Raw genomic sequence first — 25,569 nt, forward strand, 5'->3', positions numbered from 1 at the left:
GAATAAAGCCCCATAAATCCAAAACTTAAAATCTGAAATTTATAAAAATTGAAAGGGAGCTTACATCAATAGATATTAACAATTCACCAAAGTTTCATGGACATTGGTGAAAGCCTTTTTGAGTTATTGTCCGAAGTGTTGAAAATCCCCCTTTTTTTATGAATAAAGCCCCCTAAATCCAAAACTTAAAATCTGAAACTTATAAAAGTTGAAAGGGAGCTTACATCAATAGATATAAACAATTCACCAAAGCTTCATGGACATTGGTGAAAGCCTTTTTGAGTTATTGTCCGAAGTGTTGAAAATCCCCCTTTTTTTATGAATAAAGCCCCCTAAATCCAAAACTTAAAATCTGAAACTTATAAAAGTTGAAAGGGAGCTTACATCAATAGATATAAACAATTCACCAAAGCTTCATGGACATTGGTGAAAGCCTTTTTGAGTTATTGTCCGAAGTGTTGAAAATCCCCCTTTTTTATGAATAAAGCCCCATAAATCCAAAACTTAAAATCTGAAATTTATAAAAATTGAAAGGGAGCTTACATCAATAGATATAAACAATTCACCAAAGTTTCATGGACATTGGTGAAAGCCTTTTTGAGTTATTGTCCGAAGTGTTGAAAATCCCCCCTTTTTTATGAATAAAGCCCCATAAATCCAAAACTTAAAATCTGAAATTAAAAAAAAACGAAAGGGAGCTTACGTCAATAGAAATAAACAATTCACTTAAGTTTCATGGAAATTGGTGAAAGTGTTTTTGAGTAATTGTCCAAAGTGTGGACGACAGACGGACGGACGGACAGACGGACGGTACGACGGACAGACGGACGGACAACGGTATACCATAATACGTCCCGTCTAAAAGACGACGGGCGTATAAAAACTAAACTTTGACTACAGAACCATGAAAATGAGGTCAAGGTCAGATGACACCTGCCAGCTAGACATGCACACCTTTCAATCATTCTATACACCAAATATAGTAGACCTATTGCAAACAGTATAAGAAAAACAGATCAAAACTCAAAAACTAAACTATAACCACTGAACCATGAAAATGAGGTCAAGGTCAGATGACACCTGCCAGTTGAACATGTACACCTTAGCCCTTCCATACACAAAATATACTAGACCTATTGCTTATAGTATCTGAGATATGGACTTGATCACCAAAACTTAACCTTGTTCACTGATCCATGAAATGAGGTCGAGGTCAAGTGCAAACTGTCTGACGTGCATGAGGACTTTTTTTTTTCAAGTAGTCACTGAACCATGAAAATGAGGTCAAGGATATTGGACATGTGACTGACAGAAACTTCGTAAAATGAGGTACCCATATTCAAAGTATGAAGCATCCAGGTCTTCCACCTTCTAAAATATAAAGCTTTAAAGAACTTAGCTAACACCGCTGCCGCTGCCATATCAATATCCCTATGTCAAGTTTTCTGCAACAAAAGTTGCAGGCTCGACAAAATATCAACCAAAAAAATAAATTTGTTTTGGCCCCAGATGACTTTTAAAATGTATATGCCATTCAAAAAGCTCCAAATTATCTCCCTTTGGTGCACAAATGCCATTTTTTTTGCATTAAAATTGAAATTGCAAACTTAAACCTAAAATTCAGTAATTTTTATGTTTATAAAGGAGCATAACTCAAGAACAGTAAAAGTGACACCATCCAATTTCAAACTTGATCTGTGGTAATTAGCATTGCGTATATGTTTCATAAAGTATGGCTAAGGCAAACTAAAGTAAGAGAAGGGAAACCAAAAATTCACCAATTTTTATGTTTCTTAAGGGGCAGAACTCAAGAACTGTATAAGTGACACCACCCTTTTTCGAATTTGATCTGTATCAAGTTGTATTCAACATTATTTATAACTTTCATAATATTTGCTTGAGGCAAACTACAGTTAGAAAACACAAACAACAAATTCAGCAATTTTTATGTTTAGAAAAATCATAACTCATGAACGGTATAAGTGACACCACCCAATCTCAAATTTGATCTGTATTATGTGGTCATAAGCATAGTTTATAAGTTTTATAACATTTGGTTGAGGCAAACTAAAGTTTAGAGAACGCAAACCAACTTTGGGACGTACGTACAGCCAGACAGACATATACACCTTATAATCATACCATACACCAAATATAGATAGCCCACTGCCATCAGATCATAGAAGTCTATATAATGCTTCCATAATCAGATGAACCGATTTAGACAACATGAATATAATACTTCCATGGTCAAATGAACCGATTTAGACAACATGAATATAATACTTCCATGGTCAGATGAACCGATTTAGACAACATGAATATAATACTTCCATGGTCAGATGAACCGATTTAGACAACATGAATATAATGCTTTCATTCCATACACAAAAGAGAGTTTATTTAAAAAAGAAGATGTTGTTTGATTGCCAATAAGACAACTCTTCACTTAAGACCAAATGAGACAGTAATTAATAACTATAGTCACGTACCACCTTCAACAATGAACTTTTGCTTATAGAATCTGATGAATGGACTTTACCTCAAAAACAAAACCTTGATCACTGATCCATGAAATAGGGTCAAGGTCAGGTGAACTCTGACAAGTAAACATGACAATGAAGCATTCAGGTCTTCTTCCTTTTGAAATAGCTTTATACAAACAGTTTACACAACTGTCACCGTTGGAAAGTCATCATAGGCGAAACAAAAATAAGTTTTCAACAATAATTTTATATTATGATCATATAGGTGTTAAAAAAGAAGTCAAAAACACATTTATTATTATTTTAAAATGTAATTTTATTTACATTAATTATTCATAATTTAACATGAGTACAATTCTTAACAAAATATCTTAAAACATAACACAGAGGATATGATGTATGTTGATTGGACTAATAGGTCATGTGATGTGTATTGATTGGACTGATAGGTCATGTGATGAAAATCATGATAAAATTATAAATTCATAAATTCACCCAATATGACAATATTTCAAATTACCACATACCTTTCCAAAATATAAGATAAGTATTAAATATAGTGGAAGAATCATATTTCCAAACAAAATTTAATGTCAGGTTACTGGAATTTTTCATTTTTGTTTTTTATCATATAAATTAATTTTTTGATTTTTTTTATCAGGCATGAGCCAAAAGTAAACATCATTATGTTGATGGTTTCAGTGATAAAAAGGGATGGGAAATTTCTTATTTTCTCTCATATTTGTTCAAATACAATGATAAACAGCACTCTTTTCCTTGTAAATATGTATAAATAGTATGTTGATAACTGATGATATGTACTGGTAATACCCAAAAAGTTGGTCCAAATATTGAAAATATGCTAAATATAACAATAGTTAATGACTCCAATGTGACTACATAACATTTATTATACACCATTATAAATAATCAGTAGATTAGTATTTGTGGGTCTGGATGCATTCTCTAGATTCTCTGTTTCTATACTCACTTTATATACAGTGATATTTATGTGTCCTGACATAGAAATAAATAAATAAATGTCAAAGAAGTTAATAAATAGGGGTTAAACATTCTCTTGATTCTCACTTTCTATACAGTGATATTTGTGTGTGACAACATAGAGATAAATATATAGATCAACTATATAATATTCACCCTGTTAAAAGTTCATTCTGAATCTCATACCTCATCATAAAATATCAAGAATTATTTTTATAATCCAAAGAATCTTCAATTACAATTTCGTACAATGTACACTGCAAAGTTCACACTATCTGAAACAAACACCAATCTCTCTCTTTTAGTCACAGACTTGACACAAATAAAAAACTGATTGTTCTAAAACTTAATAAAAGACAGTAAAATCCATTTTTTCATAAACGAAAAACAGAAACTACAAACTAATATACTGTAGATAAATTATCGTGGGATACAATTTTTTGTGGATTTCGTGGGTGAAGGTGAAGCACTATTTCAAAAGTTTTACTAAATACGAGTACACATTTTATATATGCTTGTTTCTAACTTTGACAAAACCACAAAATCAAATAACCATTAAAATACAATTATTCCCCAGTCCACAAAAATAAATGATCCCACAGTATCTAAAGCACTAAATTTTCTTTATCCACTTTATGTACTCTCCAAATATATAATTATTGAACATAGTTCTTTGAATCTAATTGCAACAGCAATTAATTTTATGCATCAATATAATGATTATAAGTATCAGTATTTGTATATATAAGAATTCTTTTCTATTGGTAAACTACTAGTCTGAAACATTGTATATATGTTGGTAAACTACTAGTCTGAAACATTGTATATATGTTGGTAAACTACTAGTCTGAAACATTGTATATATGTTGGTAAACTACTAGTCTGAAACATTGTATATATGTTGGTAAACTACTAGTCTGAAACATTGTATATATGTTGGTAAACTACTAGTCTGAAACATTGTATATACGTATCTAGGGTAAGCTAGCACTTTCTAATTAAAAAAAAAAAATTCTGCTAACTAGTTTCCATTCATTTAAAAAAATGTTCACATATCTATTTATCAGAGACCTAGAATGTGTCAAAGAACGGGTATATTTACCATATATACAACAGTAACAACACGGTAGATTTTTGAAATCTATTGAAATTATCAAATCAGAATAGTTTATATTGTTCTGGTGGTTGCGTAAAAATAAGTCTATGGTTGAAATATTAAACGCTCAATTCTCTGAGAATTGAAAGAAAAATACTGAAAATTTCAGAAAAAATAAATTCAAAAACATTTACATTTTTACTGACACTAAAACTGATTTTGGTGATTTGAATGAATTACATCTGGTGTAAATATTTATAATTTTGTGAATTCACACAAATATTGCTATTTATGTATTTTGAATGGCACAATTTATTGTAAGAAAACTTTGACTAAATAAACTATGTTATTTTATATTTCCAAACATTTTATTGCATAAAATCTTTAAAGCTAGTTATCGTTCCTTTTTGAACCATAAATCAGGAAATTTAGCAATGTTTATAAGAATGTATCTTAAAAACACCCAAGGCCCGTAGCCAGGAATTTCCAAAGGAGGGAGGTTGATACAATCGTGCTCAACTTTTACTAAAAGTTACAATTCAACAGAATGTAGACTTTAACAGTGCTTATTTGTTTTCTAAGGGTTCGTATGAACCCCTCGAACCGCCTGGCTACTGGTATGCACCCATTACAAACATTTCACTGTCCATTTACCTACATGAACCAAAACTAACGGTAAACTGACTGTCCAATGATAAATAATTCAAATTTGCATTGATATGTTTAGCTTACTCTAATATGATGATACTGCCAATGTTGTTAGCTAGATTTTGATTGGTGTGAATTTGCTGTGACTGACATAGAATGACTACTGCAAACTCCTGCCACATTTAATTGAAAAGATTTCATCAAACTATTACCTACTTTAAATTCCTTCTAAATTCAATGGAGCACATTTCTAAAATATTGCCTACTTTATATTTCTACCAACTCAATGAAGCAGATTTCATAAACCTATTTCTTACGTCAAAACCCTCCTGAATTAAATGGAGCAGATTTCCTAAAACTATTGCCTACCTTAAATTCTGCCCAAATCAATGGACAAAACTACATATAACTATTGCCTACTTTAAATTCCTCCTAAATTCAAAGGAGCACAATTCTTAAAACTCTTAATTACTACAAATTGTTCCCTAATTCAATTGGGCACATTTTTCAAAAAACTATTGCCTAAACCAATGAAATTCAAAATTCTAAGTTGAGAAGCATATATTGCTACAGTGTTATTATTCAAGAAAAATTTCCATAAAATTATAAAAACAAAAATAAACATGACATTACCTAACCTAACATTAATAAATCAGAAAACAAAATCAGGAAAACTGACCAATCAAATTGCATCGAAACCTTAACATGGCACTTTATCTAGCTTCATTACTGTTATTTCTTGTACTTATATGGCTTGACATATAGAAAGTTTTCAAACTATGAGAACTGTATTGAAAAACTTAGTTTGATTTTCATGAACACAAATTACCACTAAATAAAAACTTATACACTTACGTTGTTCCATTTCAAAATAAAAACCCATACACTAATACTTGTTACATTGTCAAAATAAAAACCCATACACTAATACTTGTTACATTTCAAAATAAAAACCCATACACTAATACTTGTTACATTTCAAAATAAAAACCCATACACTAATTCTTTTTACATTTTCAAAATAAAAACCCATATACTAATGCTTTTTTTTCTTAATTTTGAATAAGAACTGTTATCTGTAAATAAAAATTCTTTCAAACTTTTTCACTTCTGACCAATCAATGACTTGTATACACATTTAAACACATTTGTACACATACTGATCACTCATATACACAATCACACACACAACAACAATTTTTGGACCACACCAAAACAAATGTGTATCATCAGCACCTTTCTCTATTGTATTGTATAGAGATAAAACGACTAGGTATAAATTAACAATCATAAAGGAACATATTATTACTGAGTTAGATTAACAAAGTGTGTACATTATAAATGTGTTAACAGCTTCATATGTATTGTTACATGTATTTACAGTTACATATGTATCTATATATGTGTTAACAGCAACATATGTATCTTAATATGTGATTATTGTTTATCACAACATATGCAGTGGCGGATCCAGGGGGGTTCCGGGGGTTGGAACCCCCCTTTTTTTGGCCGATCAATGCATTTGAATGGGAGCATATAGTTGGAACCCCCCCTTTACTATGGTTTGGGAACCCCCCCCCCTTTTTTAAAATGGCTGGATCCGCCACTGATATGTGTATTTACATGTTAACAACTACATATGTTTATTTACATGTTAACAACTACATATATTAATTTAAATGTGATTACAGTAACATTTGTGTCTTTAAATTTGTTTAAAACAACTACATATGTATCTTAACATGTGATGACAACTACATATGTATCTTTATGTGGTTTACAATTTCAAATTAACAAATCAAGTGGTTTTTTTTCATATGTGCTAAAATAACTGTCATCATTTGCTAATTTCAGTGCTAAAAATTACATATGCACTGTAAAACAGCTTAATTCACACTTTTTTAATGCTAAAATATTAGTAAGTAAAATAATGAAATGATTCCTATTTGCTTTGTCAATGAATGATTTAAAAGTTTCTTAATAAACGTGTAATGTAATAAATTTTTAACATCAGTAAATGTAACTTTCTCTTACTCCACTCCAATACTTCCTAAAAAATTATCTCAGAAAAATTCAGATCAATTAAAAATCTCAATGGTAACCATTTTCTTCATTTTGAATTCCCAATTTCAGAATTAATGCATTCTGGGTAATATTTTCAAAGGTACTGTAATTGGCTAACAATGTACCAAATAATTTAAATTAAACCAATGAAATGACACGGTTTTCATTTTAAGATACAATCAATGAAATTATAGTTCTTCACTTCAGATTCTGAAAAGACAAATTCATAAACGGATTTTAAAAATGCCATGTAAATGCACACAATATTTTAAATCACACCCCAAAAAAACAGTAATACTTCCTTCAAACTGTTAGTAGAAAAACTTATTCTCAATCAAATAAAAATTTCAAAATATTTTCCTCTTGGGACAATAATTCATTCAGACAATCTTTAGATGTTGTTATGGAAGCTCTGTTGTTCCAAAGGATTGATCACAGTTATCTAGATGTTTGATTCTGAGTACCTTTTGAAAGTTGTATTTGGCCTTCGTTATCTTCTTAGTCTAAAAAAAAAAGAGCAATTCAAAAACTACATTAATATTCCTAACAATGTACAATCAAACCTGCTAAAAAGGAGGGTAGGAAGGCCTTTTACAGTCTGGCATTCAAATGGTCATTTTCGGCTACCATTAGGGTCAAATTAGTAAATTTTTACTATGATACGTCAAAATATGCTTATAGTGAAATGTCAGAGGTTTGAAATAGTTATCATTACCATTATTTTTTAGAAAATTTGACTTGATTTGCAAGTAATGCAGATCATTTTACAGGATCAAACCAATTTTTACGGGTCTGGTAAACTTGGGATTTACTGAAATTGCAATACAGAGTGTGTAAATTTTATGCAATAAGCAAGTATAGTACTGTGGATTCATTTATTTTCGTGGATACCAATTTTCGTGGATTGAGGAAAACTTACATGTTCATGGATATTTGGTTTCGTGGTTTTGCCGAAGTCTGCATACAAGCCATAAGAACATTTGTCATTCGTTGAACATTTAATTTCGTGGTTCAACTGTTCCCACGAAATCCACGAAAATTGGTATCCAACGAATAATAATGAATTCAGAGTATTTTAATGGGAATCATAGCAGTAAAAAAAGCTTTGAATATAAAGACAATGTCATAAACTACAGAGGCTTAGGAGTTTCTGGTTGGTAATATAATACCAGAAACAACAAGAGCTATTTCAATAATGCAAAAAAAACTACTTTTATAATTTAATGTTTCCGAAGCAATAAAATAGGTATATATTTTATACAGTATAATTTAAAAGTTTTAAAAATTTTATCCTACTTTTATGCAAATTTTATCAGAGTGCAGCAGGTTAAAAAGGTTGAAACGTAATTAAGGTGTGTTTATATTTTCAAAAGGGTTTTTGTCAAAGGGTAAACAATGAAAGTCAAGTGCATTTAAATGAAAACAGTCTGTTTTCTCAAAGGTGAGCAGGAAGAGTAGTGTGTAGTTCAAAGGTTAAACTTGTTTTCTCAAAGGTTAATCGTTGTATCTAATATTGCTGGAAGAATTCTGTGGTGTCATTACCTTATGATGAATCATAATCTCTGAAAAATTATCAAATGTTACAGCTATTATGCAATTCCTAATTGTTTTGTTAAACCTCTTTTCATTGGCTACAAGCATGTTGCTTATCAGGAAACCAGAAAATTAAAGATGTGATTTGTAATTTCTTCTCCTTTTCATGATTGTTTCTTCTTAAAATTAAAACATTCTACAGGAAAGGACAAGGTTCACTTTTAGCAAAATATGGCCGAAAAATTTAAACTATATATTAAATATAGTCTTATTATTATCCTGATGACTGTGCCCTAGGCACCGAAACTTGTCGATCAATAAAGTTTCTGCAGCAGTCGGTAAAGTGTTGTTGTTACATTTTATGTGTTTTATCATAACGACCCTGCATACCCGAGGTATCCACTTTAGGGACACTATCGTACTACAGATTCATCAGGCCTTGGTTCACTTTAGTTTGTAAATATAATCTTGTATAATAACATATTTTACCTGTTAGGATTATTGGCATTTAAGCTCCCCGTACTCTGTGATGTACTTAAACTTAAAGATGAAAATCCACTATGACATGACTGTAGGCTACTCATAGATCCTCTGTGGAAATACAATGTTCAAACTATTATTTCTCTTAAAAAAAATTTAAAAAATGATGTATTGTAGATTGATTTGTTTGATGTGTTTGAACTTTGATTGTGCCATTTGATTAGGGACTTTCTGTTTTGAATTTTCCACGGAGTTCAGTATTTTTGTGATAATTTCTCTTTTCATTATTAATTGTTGTATACCAAATTTTATTGACTTCATGGGGATAAACTAGGTGAAACATGAATTCAAAGTTTTGATGATTTTTGCATCATAAAAAATATGGAAAATCAATGAAATAAACTATGCATGAAAACATAATTTTTACTCAATCCAAAAAAAGTTGGTATTCACAAAATTACATTGGGAGGTAATTGTAGAATAAGATACTAAACAAAATGTTTTGACATTATTTTTTTATCATTTCTTTAAATTCCTTAATTTCTCTAATATTAATTCACCCTTATGGTCACCAATGATATAATTTTGTCATTGCAGTATTTTCTTATTCTTTTTATTTCAAGCTGTTTTCATTTTTTTTAGATACATAAACTAAAACAAGCTTCCAATTGTGTACAAAAATTAAATCTCTCTCTTCAACTTATAAACACGAAAATTTCTGAAATCAAACAACAAACTAAAACTAGATGTCATGGTCCAAAACAAACATGAAACTGAGAAAAAAAAAAAAATTAACAATAAATCCAGTTAATCAAGAATAAACTTGCTTACTTACTGAGATAATTCTGTAACACTTTAGAAAGAACAAACCACTTTTATCAGCAATATTATAATAATTAAAATTTGCAGTATTCACTATTTGTTCCTAACAGAATAAAGGGTATAGAATATTTGTTCCAACAGGAACATATATTCTGACATTGTTTATAACAAAGTTTCCAGCAGAACTTTTGTCAGAAGGAACAAATATACGTTGACACCATGGTTTAGGGGGCAGGGCCTCAAAATAATTATCAGACTAAAATGTACTGATAGAAATGAAACTTTATAGAAAATATCATTGATCTTTCATAAGTAGTTTCTATCAAACTGATTTCAGCAGAAAACTTAGCAATTGTTAGCTTCCAACAATAACTATGCTCTTGGTGGAAAAGCAACACTTATGTTCGTGCCGTCTGCAACTTTTGTTACAGGTGAGACAAAAATTGATCTGCAAGTCTTTATCATACACTAATGTACCAAAAATTCAGCCTCAGATAGGCTTAAAATCAAATCAATATTTGCAAGCATTATGAAACAAAAACTAGGCAAGAGATCGATCTTAAAAGGACAGAAAGATGGAATGACAGGTTAATAAACAATTGTAACACTATTTGTAGTGCACAAAAATCTCATTACAGCTATTATCCTAATGCTAGCAAGTTAAAGGTTTGGATGACTTGCTTGCTTTGTTTATATAAATGTCTGCTCAGGCATTGCAATTAAGATTAAAATCTGAAAACAATATAAAAAGGTGGAGTTAATCTTGTATTGTTTGGAGATGTCAATCTTAATTACAATACTTAACTCATTCACTCCCAACAGTTTATTTACACTGCAACAGTGATAAGCCAGTATCAGTTATCAGGCTGTGCCCCAGAGCATTTTTATCACGACTACAGGCGGGATTGGGGGTGAATGAGTTAACAAACATAAATACAAACAAAGCAAGCATACCAATTAAACGTGTAAAACTTGCTAACATTAGGCATAACAGCTGTAAGACTTGCAGCCTTAATTCAATCATGTAAATGGGTCAAACAAACATACAAGATATAACTTTGTACAACATACCTAAAAGCTTCTGACTTGAGTACATCTGTATGGTACATGACTTTAGACTTGTGCGACGCTAACGGAAAATCAAAAGCAGCTTTACTGGAGTCAAAGTACTTCCACTGTAGTATATAACTACCAGCTTGATTTGTCACAATGGAACCCTGTAAAAAGAAAGTTTATTAATTAAACAGTGAAATATACATGGCTGTCTTATTTTCTTAATTTTTACAAAAAAAAGGCTCATGCAATAAAGTCAAATTTGGTGAAATCATATTGACTTAAAACTTGGTTTTTTTTCACAAAAAAGAATATTATCAAATTATGAAAATAAAAAATGCATCAAAAATAGGGAAATATAAGAAATCAGGAAAAAGTTTGAGTTTAAAATTTCAACAGACGGTTAACTTTATCTATTATTTCATGTTTAATCGAGAGTCCTATTACCTTAAAATAAATATTAATATATTAAATTTGCTAGTATTAAAAATACAATAAGAAAACCTTTACTCCATTATGAAAAACTATGCTATAACTTAATGAAAATAATGCATTTTTCACAACTGCCCTTTCACATCTAACATATTGTTTATAATTCTTATTTTAAAATAATGATCTAACAAGAGTTGTCTAACCTGAACACTATCTCCATCCCTACATATATGTGGAGCTTCAACAATGGTCAGATCTTTTCCCACCTGCATGGTTTTATTGTCTATATATTGTACGGATCCTATTCCACCCGATGCACTTTGGACGTGATGTTGATGATATGGTTCCGCAGGAAGTGTTCCGTATTTATAACGAATCACTGTAAAAGTTACATCCCCTTTTAGAATGTCAAAATCCCACGTGATTACAGATCCTCGCTGTGGTACATTTATTAAAACCTATAATGTATATATGAAGAAATTGTCAAATTAGGGAAAAAAATAGAAAAATAAGACAATGCCATACTGCGGATTCATTACTGTAAATTCAGAAATTATTGCATGCATCTATTATTGCGATTTTGAAATTTGGACTAAATTATGATTTTAATTTTTGCAATAATAAAATCCTGTTTAATTCATATTAAAAATTCAAAATGCAAGTTTAAATTATTGCGATAATAATCCTGTTGCATTTTTCACAATAATAAAAACATCGCAATAAATTCTGAATTTACAGCATTATTTGTGAGTTACCAATTTTTGTAGGATATAGGTTAACCACAAATGAAAATGTTACAAACTTTCTAAAGGCTTGAAGACTTTTATCAAAACCACAAATCAAATAGTAATCCTGTTAATGATGTAAGCTGTCAGAGTTATTGCCCTTATCTTCTCTCATGTTTAAAACACAACAAACATTGAGTTCTATTGAGTTCAATTTCAGTTGCAATAACTTTGTAATGAAAATCTATCAAACAGAACTGACTTTAAGGTTTGAGTTTTGCTCATTGTTGAAGGGTCATACCATGACCTAAAAGTTCTCACTATCAAGTTATTTTGACTCTAGTGGATAATTATTTCATTAGCAATCATACCACATCTCCTTAAATCGATTGATACATGTACCAGTAAACTTATACAATTAAGTGAGAACTATGGAGCTTGATAACTTATTCAAAATAGGCAGTACTTACTTCATGAGAAAAATCCTTAACAACATAACTTGTCTGATATAAGCTGTCAATACTAAGTGGGGGACCCTCAGGGGATTTATCTGAGTATTCTTCTTTATATAAAGCTTTTGGCACTAATCCTCCTTCTGGTACATCACACTGAAATTTCAAATAAATTTTATTTATATACTTCATAGAAAACAAGTAAATTTGTGTGTGTAATATTGAGATGAAGAACAGCAATAAAAGCCCTGGTTCCTTTGGTTTTTGTATTTTTTGCTGCACACGTACTGACTTTGTGTCATGGATGGATACCCTATATCCTCTCTCTTCTATTGTGTTGTCTGAATGAAATATTTCAGTTTATCACCTAAACATATTCTATCTTAGTGTTTTTCTATGTTGTGATGTTATACTATTGTTTCAGAAAAAGGGAGAAGTTTTGGAACCATTAAAACGTTTAATCCCACTGCAAATGTTTGCACCTGTCCTAAGTCAGGAATCTGATGTACAGTAGTTGTCGTTTGTTTAAGTAATTTATACATGTTTCTCGTTTCTCATTTTTTTTTTATAGATTAGACAATTGGTTTTCCCGTTTAAATGGTTTTACACTACTAATTTGGGGGCCCTTTCTGGCGTATTGTTCGGTGTGAGCCAAGGCTCTGTGTTGAAGGACATACATTGACCTATAATGGTTTACTTTTATAAATTGTTATTTAGATGGAGAGTTGTCTCATTGGCACTCAGACCACATCTTCCTATATCTATATATTAACAGTGGGGACTAAATAGAGAAAAGTGGATGATTATTTAAATATAAAACCTAATAAAATAATTCTGTTTGCTTATTGCTTATCAATGGTGATAAAGACGAGAGAGATGCTTAGAAAATATGACTTATGATCTGACATTAGCAAGCTCAATATTGATTTAGACAATATGTTGAAAATCCCTCATCGACTATTACACCACCTTAACAGGTCAGGGGAGGGTTGGGTTCCCATTAACATGTTTATGAGTGTCCCTAATAAGTCTTATGTAGACGAAACGCGTGTCTGGCGTACTAAATTATAATCCTTGTACCTTTGATAACTATTAACCCTGCCACATTCTGTATGTTTGTGCCTGTCCCAAGTCAGGAGCCTGTAATTCAGTGGTTGTCGTTTGTTGCTGTGTTATATATTTGTTTTTCTTTCATTTTTTTGTACATAAAATATGGCATTTGTTTTCTCGTTTGATTTGTTTTACATTTGAGATTTCTGGGCCTTTTTTGGCTGACTATGTGGTATGGTTTTTGCAGGCTGTACGGATCTATACTTGTTAATTTCTATGTTGTTTGCTTCCTTGTGAAGGCTTGTCTCATTGGCTATCATAGTATATGATACCACATCTTCATTTTTATATTGTGAATGTCAATACATTTTTGGACTTACATAACAATCACCATCCAGAAAATCAGGTATATATTTTTTATCAATGAATTCTATCAATCCTCCTGCTCCTTGATAATCTTTCCCACCATAAATCATAAATTTCTGTCTTGTATTTTCATCAATAAATGGACTTATTAATGTCCACAATACAGGAAACACTCTTGGTGCTCTAACTATCAATAATTTGTTCATTGTTTCTGGATAATTTGCTTCTACAACTTCAATGATGCGTAGCAATGTTCTGACTCCTGGTCGCCACAGATGTCGCATGCTCAAACCTTCCAAATCAACAATACAGGTACATCCTCTGAAAACAATAAAATTTTGAATTATTGTTTGTTATCTTAAAGTAAAATGAAATTGAAATTAACTGTATAAAACTTCTTGGGACAGCTCCAGCTAATTATATCTAAATCATTATCTGGTCTATTTCTGGTTTTTATTTTAGAAAAAACTTTGTGGTTCTCTCATATAGTTTTGTGAGACTAACATTGTACAAAATTTAAAGCAGATACAATTAATAATAGAAAGAGTTACAATAACAAGGTGTTTTCTAAACAAGGTTGTCCTTTTTTTCTTCTAGATGCTAACCTACGTCTAGTATTATTTTAATCATTAACCAGTGAAATATTTACAATGGCAAATTGTGTATAAAACATGTTTAACATTATGTTCTTTCCCAAGTCAGAAGCCTATTACTCAGGGGTTGTTGTGTGTTGCAGTATATATCATATTTGTTTTTTAGTTTGTAAATATATCAGGCAGTTGGTTTTCTCATTTGAAATGTTTACATTTGTCATTGCTAATTAAAGGTGTTATGGTGACCTAAAGATGCAAACTTCTATATAATTTGTTCTCTGGTGGCAACCATACCAAATCTTCTTCTTTTTACATGATACTACTTACGAGATAGGATATCCAGTGATTTGTGTCGCCTGATCACATCTCCTCAAACCCTCTTCATTCACACTCAAAACCTACAAATGATAACTTATACTAAATCTTTTCTTTAACAGGGTTCTGGTTAAGACACGTATATATACGCAGTGCAGTGTTACGCAATAAATTGTTCTGTTTTCTGTTGATATTAACAAGTATGGTAATCTTATTTGGATGAACAAAAACAAAAATTAAAATTCGTTTTTTAATTATCAGAAAAAGGAATCCACTAAAAGCCTCTTCATTTTCACACAAAACCTACAAATATTATCTTATACTATTCTTTTCATATCTATTATTATCTCAAGAACCTCTTATGTAATAATTGTGTGCACTGAGAACAACCTATTGCACTATAACACCTTGTAAAATTTACAAGTGCAGTGTTATGCAATAAATTGTTTCTGTTTTCTATTCATGTTTAATTATATAAAAGTTTGATAATCTTATTTGGTTGAAATATGTTACAAATTTCCAAACAAAATTAGTTTTTGTTTTTATATTATCAGAAAAAGGAATCTGTTAAAAGCCTCTTCATTTACACACAAAACCTGCAATTAACATTTTATACTAAATCTTTTCAAATCTATTATTATATCAAGAATGTTTTATGTATAATAAAGTGCACTGAGAACAACACTTTGCACTAAACTCCTGTAACATACAAGTACTTTAAGAACAAGTGCAGTCTTATGTAAGAAGGTTTTTGTTCTCTTGATGTGAACATGTAAGATTTAAGTTGGATGAAGAATATAAAGAATTTCCAAACAATAATTATTTCTTGTGTTTATATCATCAGAAAAAAGAAGCTCCTCAGAACCTCTTCATTTACTTGCAAAACCTACCAATAATAATGTATTCAAAATCTTTTTTTATCTATTATTATGATATAACAAACTTTCAAACAAAAATTCTTTCTTGTGTTTATATCATCAGAAAAAAGAATCTCCTCAAAGCCCTTCATTTACTCCCAAAATCTACCAATAATAATACATTCTAAATCTTTTTGTATCTAATAATGTAACAATAAACGAGATCCTCTTATGTAATGATTGTGTGCACTGAGAACAACACTTTGCACTAAACTCCTGTAACATATAAGTACTTTCAGAACAAGTGCAGTCTTATGTAATAAGTTTTTTTCTTGTGATGTGAACATGTAAGTTTTTATGTTTGTTGAAGTATATAAAAAATTTCCAAACAAAATTTGTTCTTGTGTTTATATTATCAGAAAAAAGAATCTCCTCAAAGTCATTTACTTCCAAAATCTACCAAAAGTAACTTATACTAAATGTTTTCACATTTATTAGTATATGAATAAACAAAAGAGTCTGACGGAATAATCATATGCAATTAGAACAACACTTTGCACTAACTAAGTTGGTTGAAGTATATAACCAATTTCAAACAAAAATTATTTCCTGTGCTTATATCATCAGACAAAAGAAGCTCCTCAAAACCTTTTCATTTACTTGCAAAACCTACCAATAATAATAATTCATTCTAAATCTTTTTGTAAGTGTTATTATATCAAGAATGTATTATGTTATAATCGTTTTCACTAAAAACAACATTTTGCACTAACTGTAACATACAAGTACTTTCAGATCAAGTGAAGTGTTATGTAATAAGTTGTTTATGTTTCTCCTGATGTGAACATGTATGATAATTTTGTTTGGTTGAAACATATTGCAAATTCATAAAATTAAATTAATACTTGTGTGTATATCATTAGAAAAGGAGAACGGTTCATAATAAACATATAACCACAAATAAATCAGTGACAATTCTTCTTCTATAATTGTCACCAAGTTGATTCAAACCTATCACAGCATGATAGCACATTAATTTCTTGAAAAAATAAGTTTGATAAAAAAAAAAGCAAAAAATTCTAGGTGACGAATAATTATTACATAACGCTGTACCTACATTCAATAGTAAGGAGATATTTAAATATTTAATTTATAACAATTCATATCTTTATATTGTGTAATGAAACTTTAAACTGAGTATTCTTTACTGACAAAAGTATCCTGTACATTTACTGTTTTAATGATCTTTTCATGGAATATTAATACAAAATTCTGTTCATTAAAAAGTTTTGATATCCTATTACTGTAAATTGCTGTGATTATGAGCTTTTAATTTATCATCAACAACTTGACACTTCAAATTTTCATTGAAAAGAAACTTGAATAAAAACACACACATTACCCCTTAAGGTGGTACCTAACACTACAGGGAGATAACTCTGTAAAGTCAGCTAAACGTTTTAATTACCCTGTGTTGTAAAGGTAATATTAAGCTTCTCAGTGATTAAAATTGGTGTTTGTCAAACTGCTATAGGAAGTACACCACTAATTCATGGTCCCATTGCTTTCTATGTTAAATTCCTCCGTTTCAAGCAGGCACACCTCTTTTATTTTAAGTTCAAATAAAGTGGCAATCATTGCATTTCAAAGCAACACTTTATGGTGTCTTGTACTGAAAAAATCAACATACCTTACATTGCATATAAGAAAGAACTGGTTCCCGGAACTTCAGATGTACCAAAACAGGTACTTCAGATCTGACAAACAGACAAAATGTACCCTCTTTTTAAAATTTGGTGCAGTTTTTTTACTATTCAAAATTAAAAGTCCAAAAGTGTTCTACAATGATCACCAGTCCTTCAGCTTTCATTTGATACCAAAAATACCTAAATATTCTACATATTTTGAAAGTTACACTCATGTGTAGGAACTATTTTGTGTTAAATATGTACTACTTTCTGGTATGTGCTTTCTGGCCGGGCCTGAATTAGTGGTGTTACACCTATATAACCAGTGTAATTTTTGTGATAAAATGGTTGGTTCAAATTTTTTGAAATTTTTATATTTTTGTTAAAGGGTCAAAGTAAATACTTAGTCAAAATTTTATAAAAATTAAATGAGCCAAATTAATTTAAGGGAAAGTGTTAGGTACCACCTTAAACTGCCTGTTAGTATCTGATTTGTTTGTACATGCATGTTTTAGAAAAAATTATCAATAAGAAACTGGTAGCAGTCGACAATGCACAAAAAGACTGTAACTAATGTGTGTATGCAGTTGGTTTGAAAAATCACTAAAATATAAAATGTTTGATCTCTAACAGTAATGTTTATTGTTCAAGTGGTTTCCTGCACCATTAAAACTGGACACTGAGCACCTGAAACAATGAAGACTAATGTATAAATAAACAGACCCCCCCCCCCCTTATGTTGCTTCATTTATGGTTATTACATAGACTCCAAATCCTGGATATGCAACTGATGAATACAAATGTACTATCAAACAAATAAACTACTGTGGATTCATTTATTTTCGTGGATACCAATTTTCGTGGTTTGAGAATAACTTGCATATTCGTGGATATTTAATTTAGTGGTTTAGGCAAAAGTCTGCATTCATTTCTTTAAAAAATGTGTTATTCGTTGAACATCTAATAAAATTGAGAATGGAAATGGGGAATGTGCCAAAGAGACAACAACCCGACCATAGAAAAAAAACAACAGCTGAAGGTCACTAATTCGTGTGTCACCTGTACCCACGAAATCCACGAAAATTGGTATCCAACAAATAATAATGAATCCACAGTAATTGACAATCAAACCAATTACGTATAGTTAGTCTGATGTTAACTTACATGTTGACATTGTACTTACATGTTGACATTGTACTTACATGTTGACATTGTACTTACATGTTGACATTGTACTTACATGTTTAAGTATTGCTTCCTCTCCAACACTCCTTATCAAACCCTTAACATCCATCTGTCCTAACTTTAATACATACAATGGTCGGCCATCTAAATTATGGTAAATTAAAGAAGGAGATTTATATTTTAGTAATTTATATATTCATTAACATATAAAACTGTTGGACAACCAATTAAATGAGTTTTTTTTTAAATTTCTGCAATGTAGATTTTTGTGAATTTGTTGAAATTTAAGTTTTCAAGGAAATCATAATTTTGCTGTGAAAGGAGAATAAATTAGATCATACTATAATCAAGAGAAGATTTGTTTGTTTTTGTGTTGTGGTGTTTTCCTACTGTCACAGGTAATGGGGTGGGTTGTGAGCACGATAGATTGTTTAACCCAACCTCTTTCTGTATGTGCCTGACCCATGACAGTAGCCTGTAATTCAGTGTTTGTTTTTGTGTTGTGGTGTTTTCCTACTGTCACAGGTAATGGGGTGGGTTGTGAGCACGATAGATTGTTTAACCCAACCTCTTTCTGTATGTGCCTGACCCATGACAGTAGCCTGTAATTCAGTGTTTGTTTTTGTGTTGTGGTGTTTTCCTACTGTCACAGGTAATGGGGTGGGTTGTGAGCACGATAGATTGTTTAACCCAACCTCTTTCTGTATGTGCCTGACCCATGACAGTAGCCTGTAATTCAGTGTTTGTTTTTGTGTTGTGGTGTTTTCCTACTGTCACAGGTAATGGGGTGGGTTGTGAGCACGATAGATTGTTTAACCCAACCTCTTTCTGTATGTGCCTGACCCATGACAGTAGCCTGTAATTCAGTGTTTGTTTTTGTGTTGTGGTGTTTTCCTACTGTCACAGGTAATGGGGTGGGTTGTGAGCACGATAGATTGTTTAACCCAACCTCTTTCTGTATGTGCCTGACCCATGACAGTAGCCTGTAATTCAGTGTTTGTTTTTGTGTTGTGGTGTTTTACTACTGTCATAGGTAATGGGGTGGGTTGTGCGCACGATAGATTGTTTAACCCAACCTCTTTCTGTATGTGCCTGACCCATGACAGTAGCCTGTAATTCAGTGTTTGTTTTTGTAACTGTCTGCCATATATAATTTTCATTTATTATTTTTTACATAAATCAGGCCATTAATTCATGTTTACAATGTTTTTCAATTGTCTTTTTGGGCCTTTTTATAGCTTGCTATGCATTATGGATTTTGCTCATTGTTAAAGGTCAACATCTTCTTATTGTTAGATTCCCATACCTTTATCACAATAATGCCAGCCCCCTGTATAGTACTGGTCTATAACTTCACTAGCTTGATAGGACTCTAATAAACCATCAACATTGTGCAGCTTTCTCCAAGCCATGGAATGTACAAGCATCTCTCTTGCTCTTTCTCGGTGGAAATCTCTAGCACGTAGAAAACGTAAAATATGGGCATCTTTAGGAATCTGTTAAACAAAGAAAGACAACTTTTCAAAATTGTTTGACAAAAGTATTTGGGTTACTTCTCTTTTTTGTCATCTTTCACAATATTATGATGACATACTGATATTTGACTTAATGAAATTATACATTTTTAATTTCATACACAAATTTTTAGTTTCAGATGATAGCTAAGATATTCCATATAGGAAGCAGAATAGGTTTTATGCATCTAGATTTATTAATTGATTGTTGGTTGCTTAATTTTCGGTGACAAATAATTCATGCATGTTCAAGATTTATTCAACTCAACAGAAATTCAAAAAGAAACGCCAATTTTATTCTACTCCCCCTCCAAACTAGAGGCTCTCAAGAGCCTGTTTCGCTCACCTGTTAATGTGTTTACTGATGTCGGCCACCTTTGTTGGTAGGCAGGGTCATTAGACACTCTTTTTAAAAATAGATACCCTAGTATTATGATTGTGGCCAAGTTTGGTTAAATTTGGCCAAGTAGTTTTAGAAAAGATTTTTATACAAGTTACAACCAGATGCTCCGCAGGGCGTAGCTTTATACGACCGCAGAGGTTGAACCCTGAACGGTTGGGGCAAGTATGGACATTCAAGCTGGATTCAGCTCTAAATTTGGATTGTGATTAAATAGTTGACACAGCATAGGTTTCTGACACAGAATGAATGTGTTCTAATGAACTTAAAATTTTTGTTTTCTCTTAGAGCAATTCACTATGCTGTTGAATATTAATCCTCTCAAAAAAATGTTTGAAGAAATTTTCTTTTTTATTTATGAAATTTCAAATGAGAACCAGGTGCTCCGCAGGGCGCAGCTTTATACGACCGCAGAGGTCGAACCCTGAACAGTTGGGGCAAGTATGGACAAAACATTCTAGTGTGATACAGCTCTGAATTTGGATTGTGATCAAATTTTTGACATTACATGTTTTTTTTTTACACAAAACAAATGTCAAGATTTTACAAATTTTACAATTAAAGATTTCTTCTTCAAACTTTTTAAATCTAAAATTAAATAGTTGACACAGCATAGGTTTCTGACACAGAATGAATGTGGTCTAATGAACTTAAAAGTTTGTTTTTGCCTTTTAGCAATTCACTATGCTGTTGAATATTAATCCTCTCAAAAAAATGTTTGAAGAAATTTTCTTTTTATTTATGAAATCTGAAATGAGAAAAATTTAACCCCCCCCCCCTTTTTTTCACATCCCCGTTTCCCTTTTTCCAAAACAGATATCAATTAAAATTTCTAATGGAGTTTGCAACAATAACTACTCTTTTAAATACATCATAAAATATTAAAATGTAAAATAAAGTGCTTGTTATCACTGAATGGTAAAGATTGGTTGGTAGTAAAAGTGAATATACATTGTTTATTGTATAAAACAATAAAAAAAACTTCATCAGCAACATTTTATATTGGCAAATTTCCAATGAAGTTATTTACATAAAGTTATTGGCAAATAAAAATAGAAAATGACATCATAGTCATGTCTGGCAAATGTCCAACATACATTATCTAAAAACATTTTAGATAAGATAAGGAAATAAGATGTAAAAAAACTGCTTGTTATCACTGAATGGTAAAGATTATTTTAATTTATCAGTTGGTAGTAAAAAGTGAATATACATTGTATATTGTATATAACAAAGATTTAAGTTGATTCTGGACAAAGAAAGATAACTCCAATTAAAAAAAAATCTTGCTATTGCACAATATTTTGCAATTAGATATTTCTTGCTTACTATTCTGGACAAAGAAAGATAACTCTAATTAAAAAAAAATTTGCTATTTCACAATATTGTGCAATTAGATATTTCTTGCCATTGCGCAATACTGTGCAATTGAAAAGACTTGCTATTGCACAATACTTAATATAATAATTTTAGATCCTGATTTGGACCAACTTGAAAACTGGGCCCATAATAAAAAATCTAAGTACATTTTTGGATTCAGCATATCAAAGAACCCCAAGATTTCAATTTTTGTTAAAATCAGACTAAGTTTAATTTTGGACCCTTTGGACTTTAGTGTAGACCAATTTGAAAACAGGACCAAAAATGAAGAATCTACATACACAGTTAGATTTGGTATATCAAAGAACCCCATTTATTCAATTTTTGATGAAATCAAACAAAGTTTAATTTTGGACCCCGATTTGGACCAACTTGAAAACTGGGCCAATAATCAAGAATCTAAGTACATTTTTAGATTCAGCATATCAAAGAACCTAACTGATTCATTTTTTGTCAAAATCAAACTAAGTTTAATTTTGGACCCTTTGGACCTTAAAGGGAAAATTCACGATTTTTTACTTATGGTTTAAATATGTTCATTATGACATAATATATATATTCACAAAGTTTTATCGCTATATGTGCAGTAATAAAGAAGAAATTCAATAATTAATGAAAAAATATCAACTACTTCCTGTAGGTCATGACGTTTTCTCCTGATTTTTGCATGCCGGGATTTAAAATACAATCATTAAAAGTCTTGGTTTTTAATCTTATTTTAACGTAATCGTAAGCGCGCCGATGACTTATGCTTTATCTAATAACCATCCGATAATAAGAAGATAAAACGCACAGACGTTCAATTGTACTCATTCGTGAGATAAATTATCTATGTTAAACGTATATATTCGAATTATTTTTGTAGACAACACAAAAAGTTATAAATTTATTTTTAATAAATGCATTTTCGGACTGATAAGGTGAACAAATTAAAGTACAATAATCTGTAAAGACAATATGTTGGTGTACTATTATTGACCTTTTACTATCTCTGCTATGGCTAGGTTTATACGATGTGTGTATTCACGGTTCTGTGGCAATACTCGTAGATGGCTTGTTGAAAGGTAAATTGTTATTTGCACTTCGGTATTTAACCACGCCTCTAGGGCACACCTTGCCAGGTGTGACTGTCTATTCGGATCAGTGGTAGCATTTAATACACACATTAAAAATACATATTCAAGTTGGTGACAAATAAAAATTGGTCGCCGTGGAATTATTTAATTATATTTGGTGCTATTATTTATTTGAATTCAAATAAGTTAATTTACTAAGAAATACACAATTTTCGGTTAAAGACGGGGAAACTTAATTCATATGTCAGAATGAAATGATATACAAGTCTTGTCCTTGATTTATGTCTCATAAAAAAGGGGGACTTAGAAATTAGAAATAGCTTTACTAAATCATTTTATTAGGCGAAAAAATGTACGAGAACACTTACATTTAGACTTTTGAAAGCCATGTATTAATTAATATATGAAACTATCTGAAGATAACTCTACCGAAGCGGAATATGATATGTACGAATAAAGAAAAAAATATTTTTGTAATGGAATCGAAAAATTACGAATAGATATTCTTTTCAAGTGTGATAAACGTCAACCAAATTTATTCATAATGGGGAACGTCCTTATTAAAATCTGAGACAACTATAATAATCGTCGTCTCCCAACGTATATATATATACTTAAATAACTATTTGATCAACGATGTTTAAAATTAAAAGACAACGAATTTAATGTTATCTTTCCCTATTTTTGAATGTTATTATAAGTCTGTTCAACTTGCAAGAATACCCCTAAAGCGGACAAATATCCGACAAGCAGTTTATTCTTTAAATTGCTGTCATTGAATATCAAGAAAGAAAATAAATCCCGAAATTGATACTCAATAGTTTTCCTAGAAAATATTCACATTCCTTGGGGATTATTAGTGTACGTCCAGTTGCATATATTTTACATGAATGTTGGAACAATTGTGATGATGACGAATTTCGTCCTTTATTCGAGAACAATTTAATTGATATATAAATCTGTGAGTTTACTATGTTCTTAACTTCGATGAACTAAAGCAAGTTATAAATTGACCTGTATTTAAATCAAATTGTTTCTTTTTTTTCTTCTTCTTCTTTTGGTATACAATAGTCTATCGAATTCGTTGATTACATACTGTTGGCATACATGGACTAGTCTTTACAAAACTTTTACCACAATTTACACAAAATGTATGTTTCTTTCTTATGTTCAATGTATACATGTATACATATTTTAAATTGCGCTACTGACTATAGTTCCGTAACTTTCTACCAGGCGTATGTATACACGAATCGTCGACAAGTGCGCACATTTTTTTAGATCAATAATTCTGGTATGTTCCAATCTGTCCTAAACTATTTTTCCAAATAAACTATTGACAACGAGTATATATTACATTTTCCCAAATAACCCTTGGAAAAATATGTAAATAGATTTGTATTTCTTCAATTATTTTTTTTTGTATTATTTTTTTTTTATAAATAATATTCTTTACACCAGAAATGTTATTTATAAACAAGCGTATGAGTTCAGTAATGACTAGTATATTATATCACTTTCGGACACGCAAGACAAAAATGTATATTATACATGCACCTGATAGTTCAAAATGGAAAGTTATAAGTAACGGTTGTGTACACTGATCAATACCTACAGAAGTGAAACGATGCATGAACTTGCAAGCCCCCCGGACAGGAAATCGATTGAATACCTGGACGTGTCACCTTACACCCCTTCCAATACCTTTGGGAGTAATACCTTTAGCCATGCTGGTGATCAGATAAGGGAAGATCCGAATTTATTTAAATAAAGTTTATTACTTGAAAGAATTATGAACGAATTAGATTTTCGAAAACAATTTCCACGGAACACTTATTTATCATTTTATGATTTGAACTTTGACTTTTTAACTAATTACAATATTATCAGTTTAAAAATAACAGACTATATGGTTATTTAAAAATATAAGACCATTTTCCATATCAAGTTAGTCAGTCAGATAAAACAACCGTACGATTGACAAGATATCGACACGCAATTACGACTACATCGTTTACTGTAGTTTTGTTCCTTTGTGGTTTATTGACATATCGGGATTTTTCATCGGAGAAGGTGACAAGATGGCGGAGAGTAGAGAACTGATACTCAAAATTTAAAATCGATGGTGATCTCTTATTTAGCGGAATAAAACTTTAATATCTATAAATTTGAGCATTTTTATACAGAATGGACATAATATCAATTTTTGATTTTTTTGCGAAGTTTCCCTTTAATGTAGACCAATTTGAAAACGGGACCAAAAGTTAAGAATCTACATACACAGTCATGACAGTTAGATTCGGCATATCAAAGAACCCCAATTATTCAATTTTGATGAAATCAAACAAAGTT

The 25,569-nt window shown here is 30.8% G+C and overlaps 1 protein-coding gene across 2 annotated transcripts in view; it reads right to left on the bottom strand.

Moving 5' to 3' along the window:
- Positions 1-2,777: 2,777 nt before the first annotated feature.
- The window catches only part of LOC139489761 (SEC14-like protein 1), a 71,394-nt gene continuing 48,602 nt past the window's right edge, over positions 2,778-25,569 (bottom strand). Inside the window, exons 7-16 of one of the 2 annotated variants that reach the window (XM_071276552.1) lie at positions 20,154-20,343; positions 18,903-18,991; positions 15,130-15,200; positions 14,224-14,530; positions 12,812-12,949; positions 11,820-12,074; positions 11,203-11,348; positions 9,319-9,420; positions 8,839-8,858; positions 2,778-7,799 (exon numbers count right to left, since the gene is read on the bottom strand). In XM_071276552.1, the coding sequence (XP_071132653.1) occupies positions 8,840-8,858; positions 9,319-9,420; positions 11,203-11,348; positions 11,820-12,074; positions 12,812-12,949; positions 14,224-14,530; positions 15,130-15,200; positions 18,903-18,991; positions 20,154-20,343 (1,317 nt within the window). In that variant the 3' untranslated portion in view covers positions 2,778-7,799; position 8,839. The remainder of the gene's footprint in view (positions 7,800-8,838; positions 8,859-9,318; positions 9,421-11,202; positions 11,349-11,819; positions 12,075-12,811; positions 12,950-14,223; positions 14,531-15,129; positions 15,201-18,902; positions 18,992-20,153; positions 20,344-25,569) is intronic. The other variant, XM_071276554.1, reaches the window with a different exon arrangement.

Source organism: Mytilus edulis, chromosome 9 (assembly GCF_963676685.1).
Source record: "Mytilus edulis chromosome 9, xbMytEdul2.2, whole genome shotgun sequence".
In the NCBI taxonomy this organism is placed as follows: domain Eukaryota; kingdom Metazoa; phylum Mollusca; class Bivalvia; order Mytilida; family Mytilidae; genus Mytilus; species Mytilus edulis.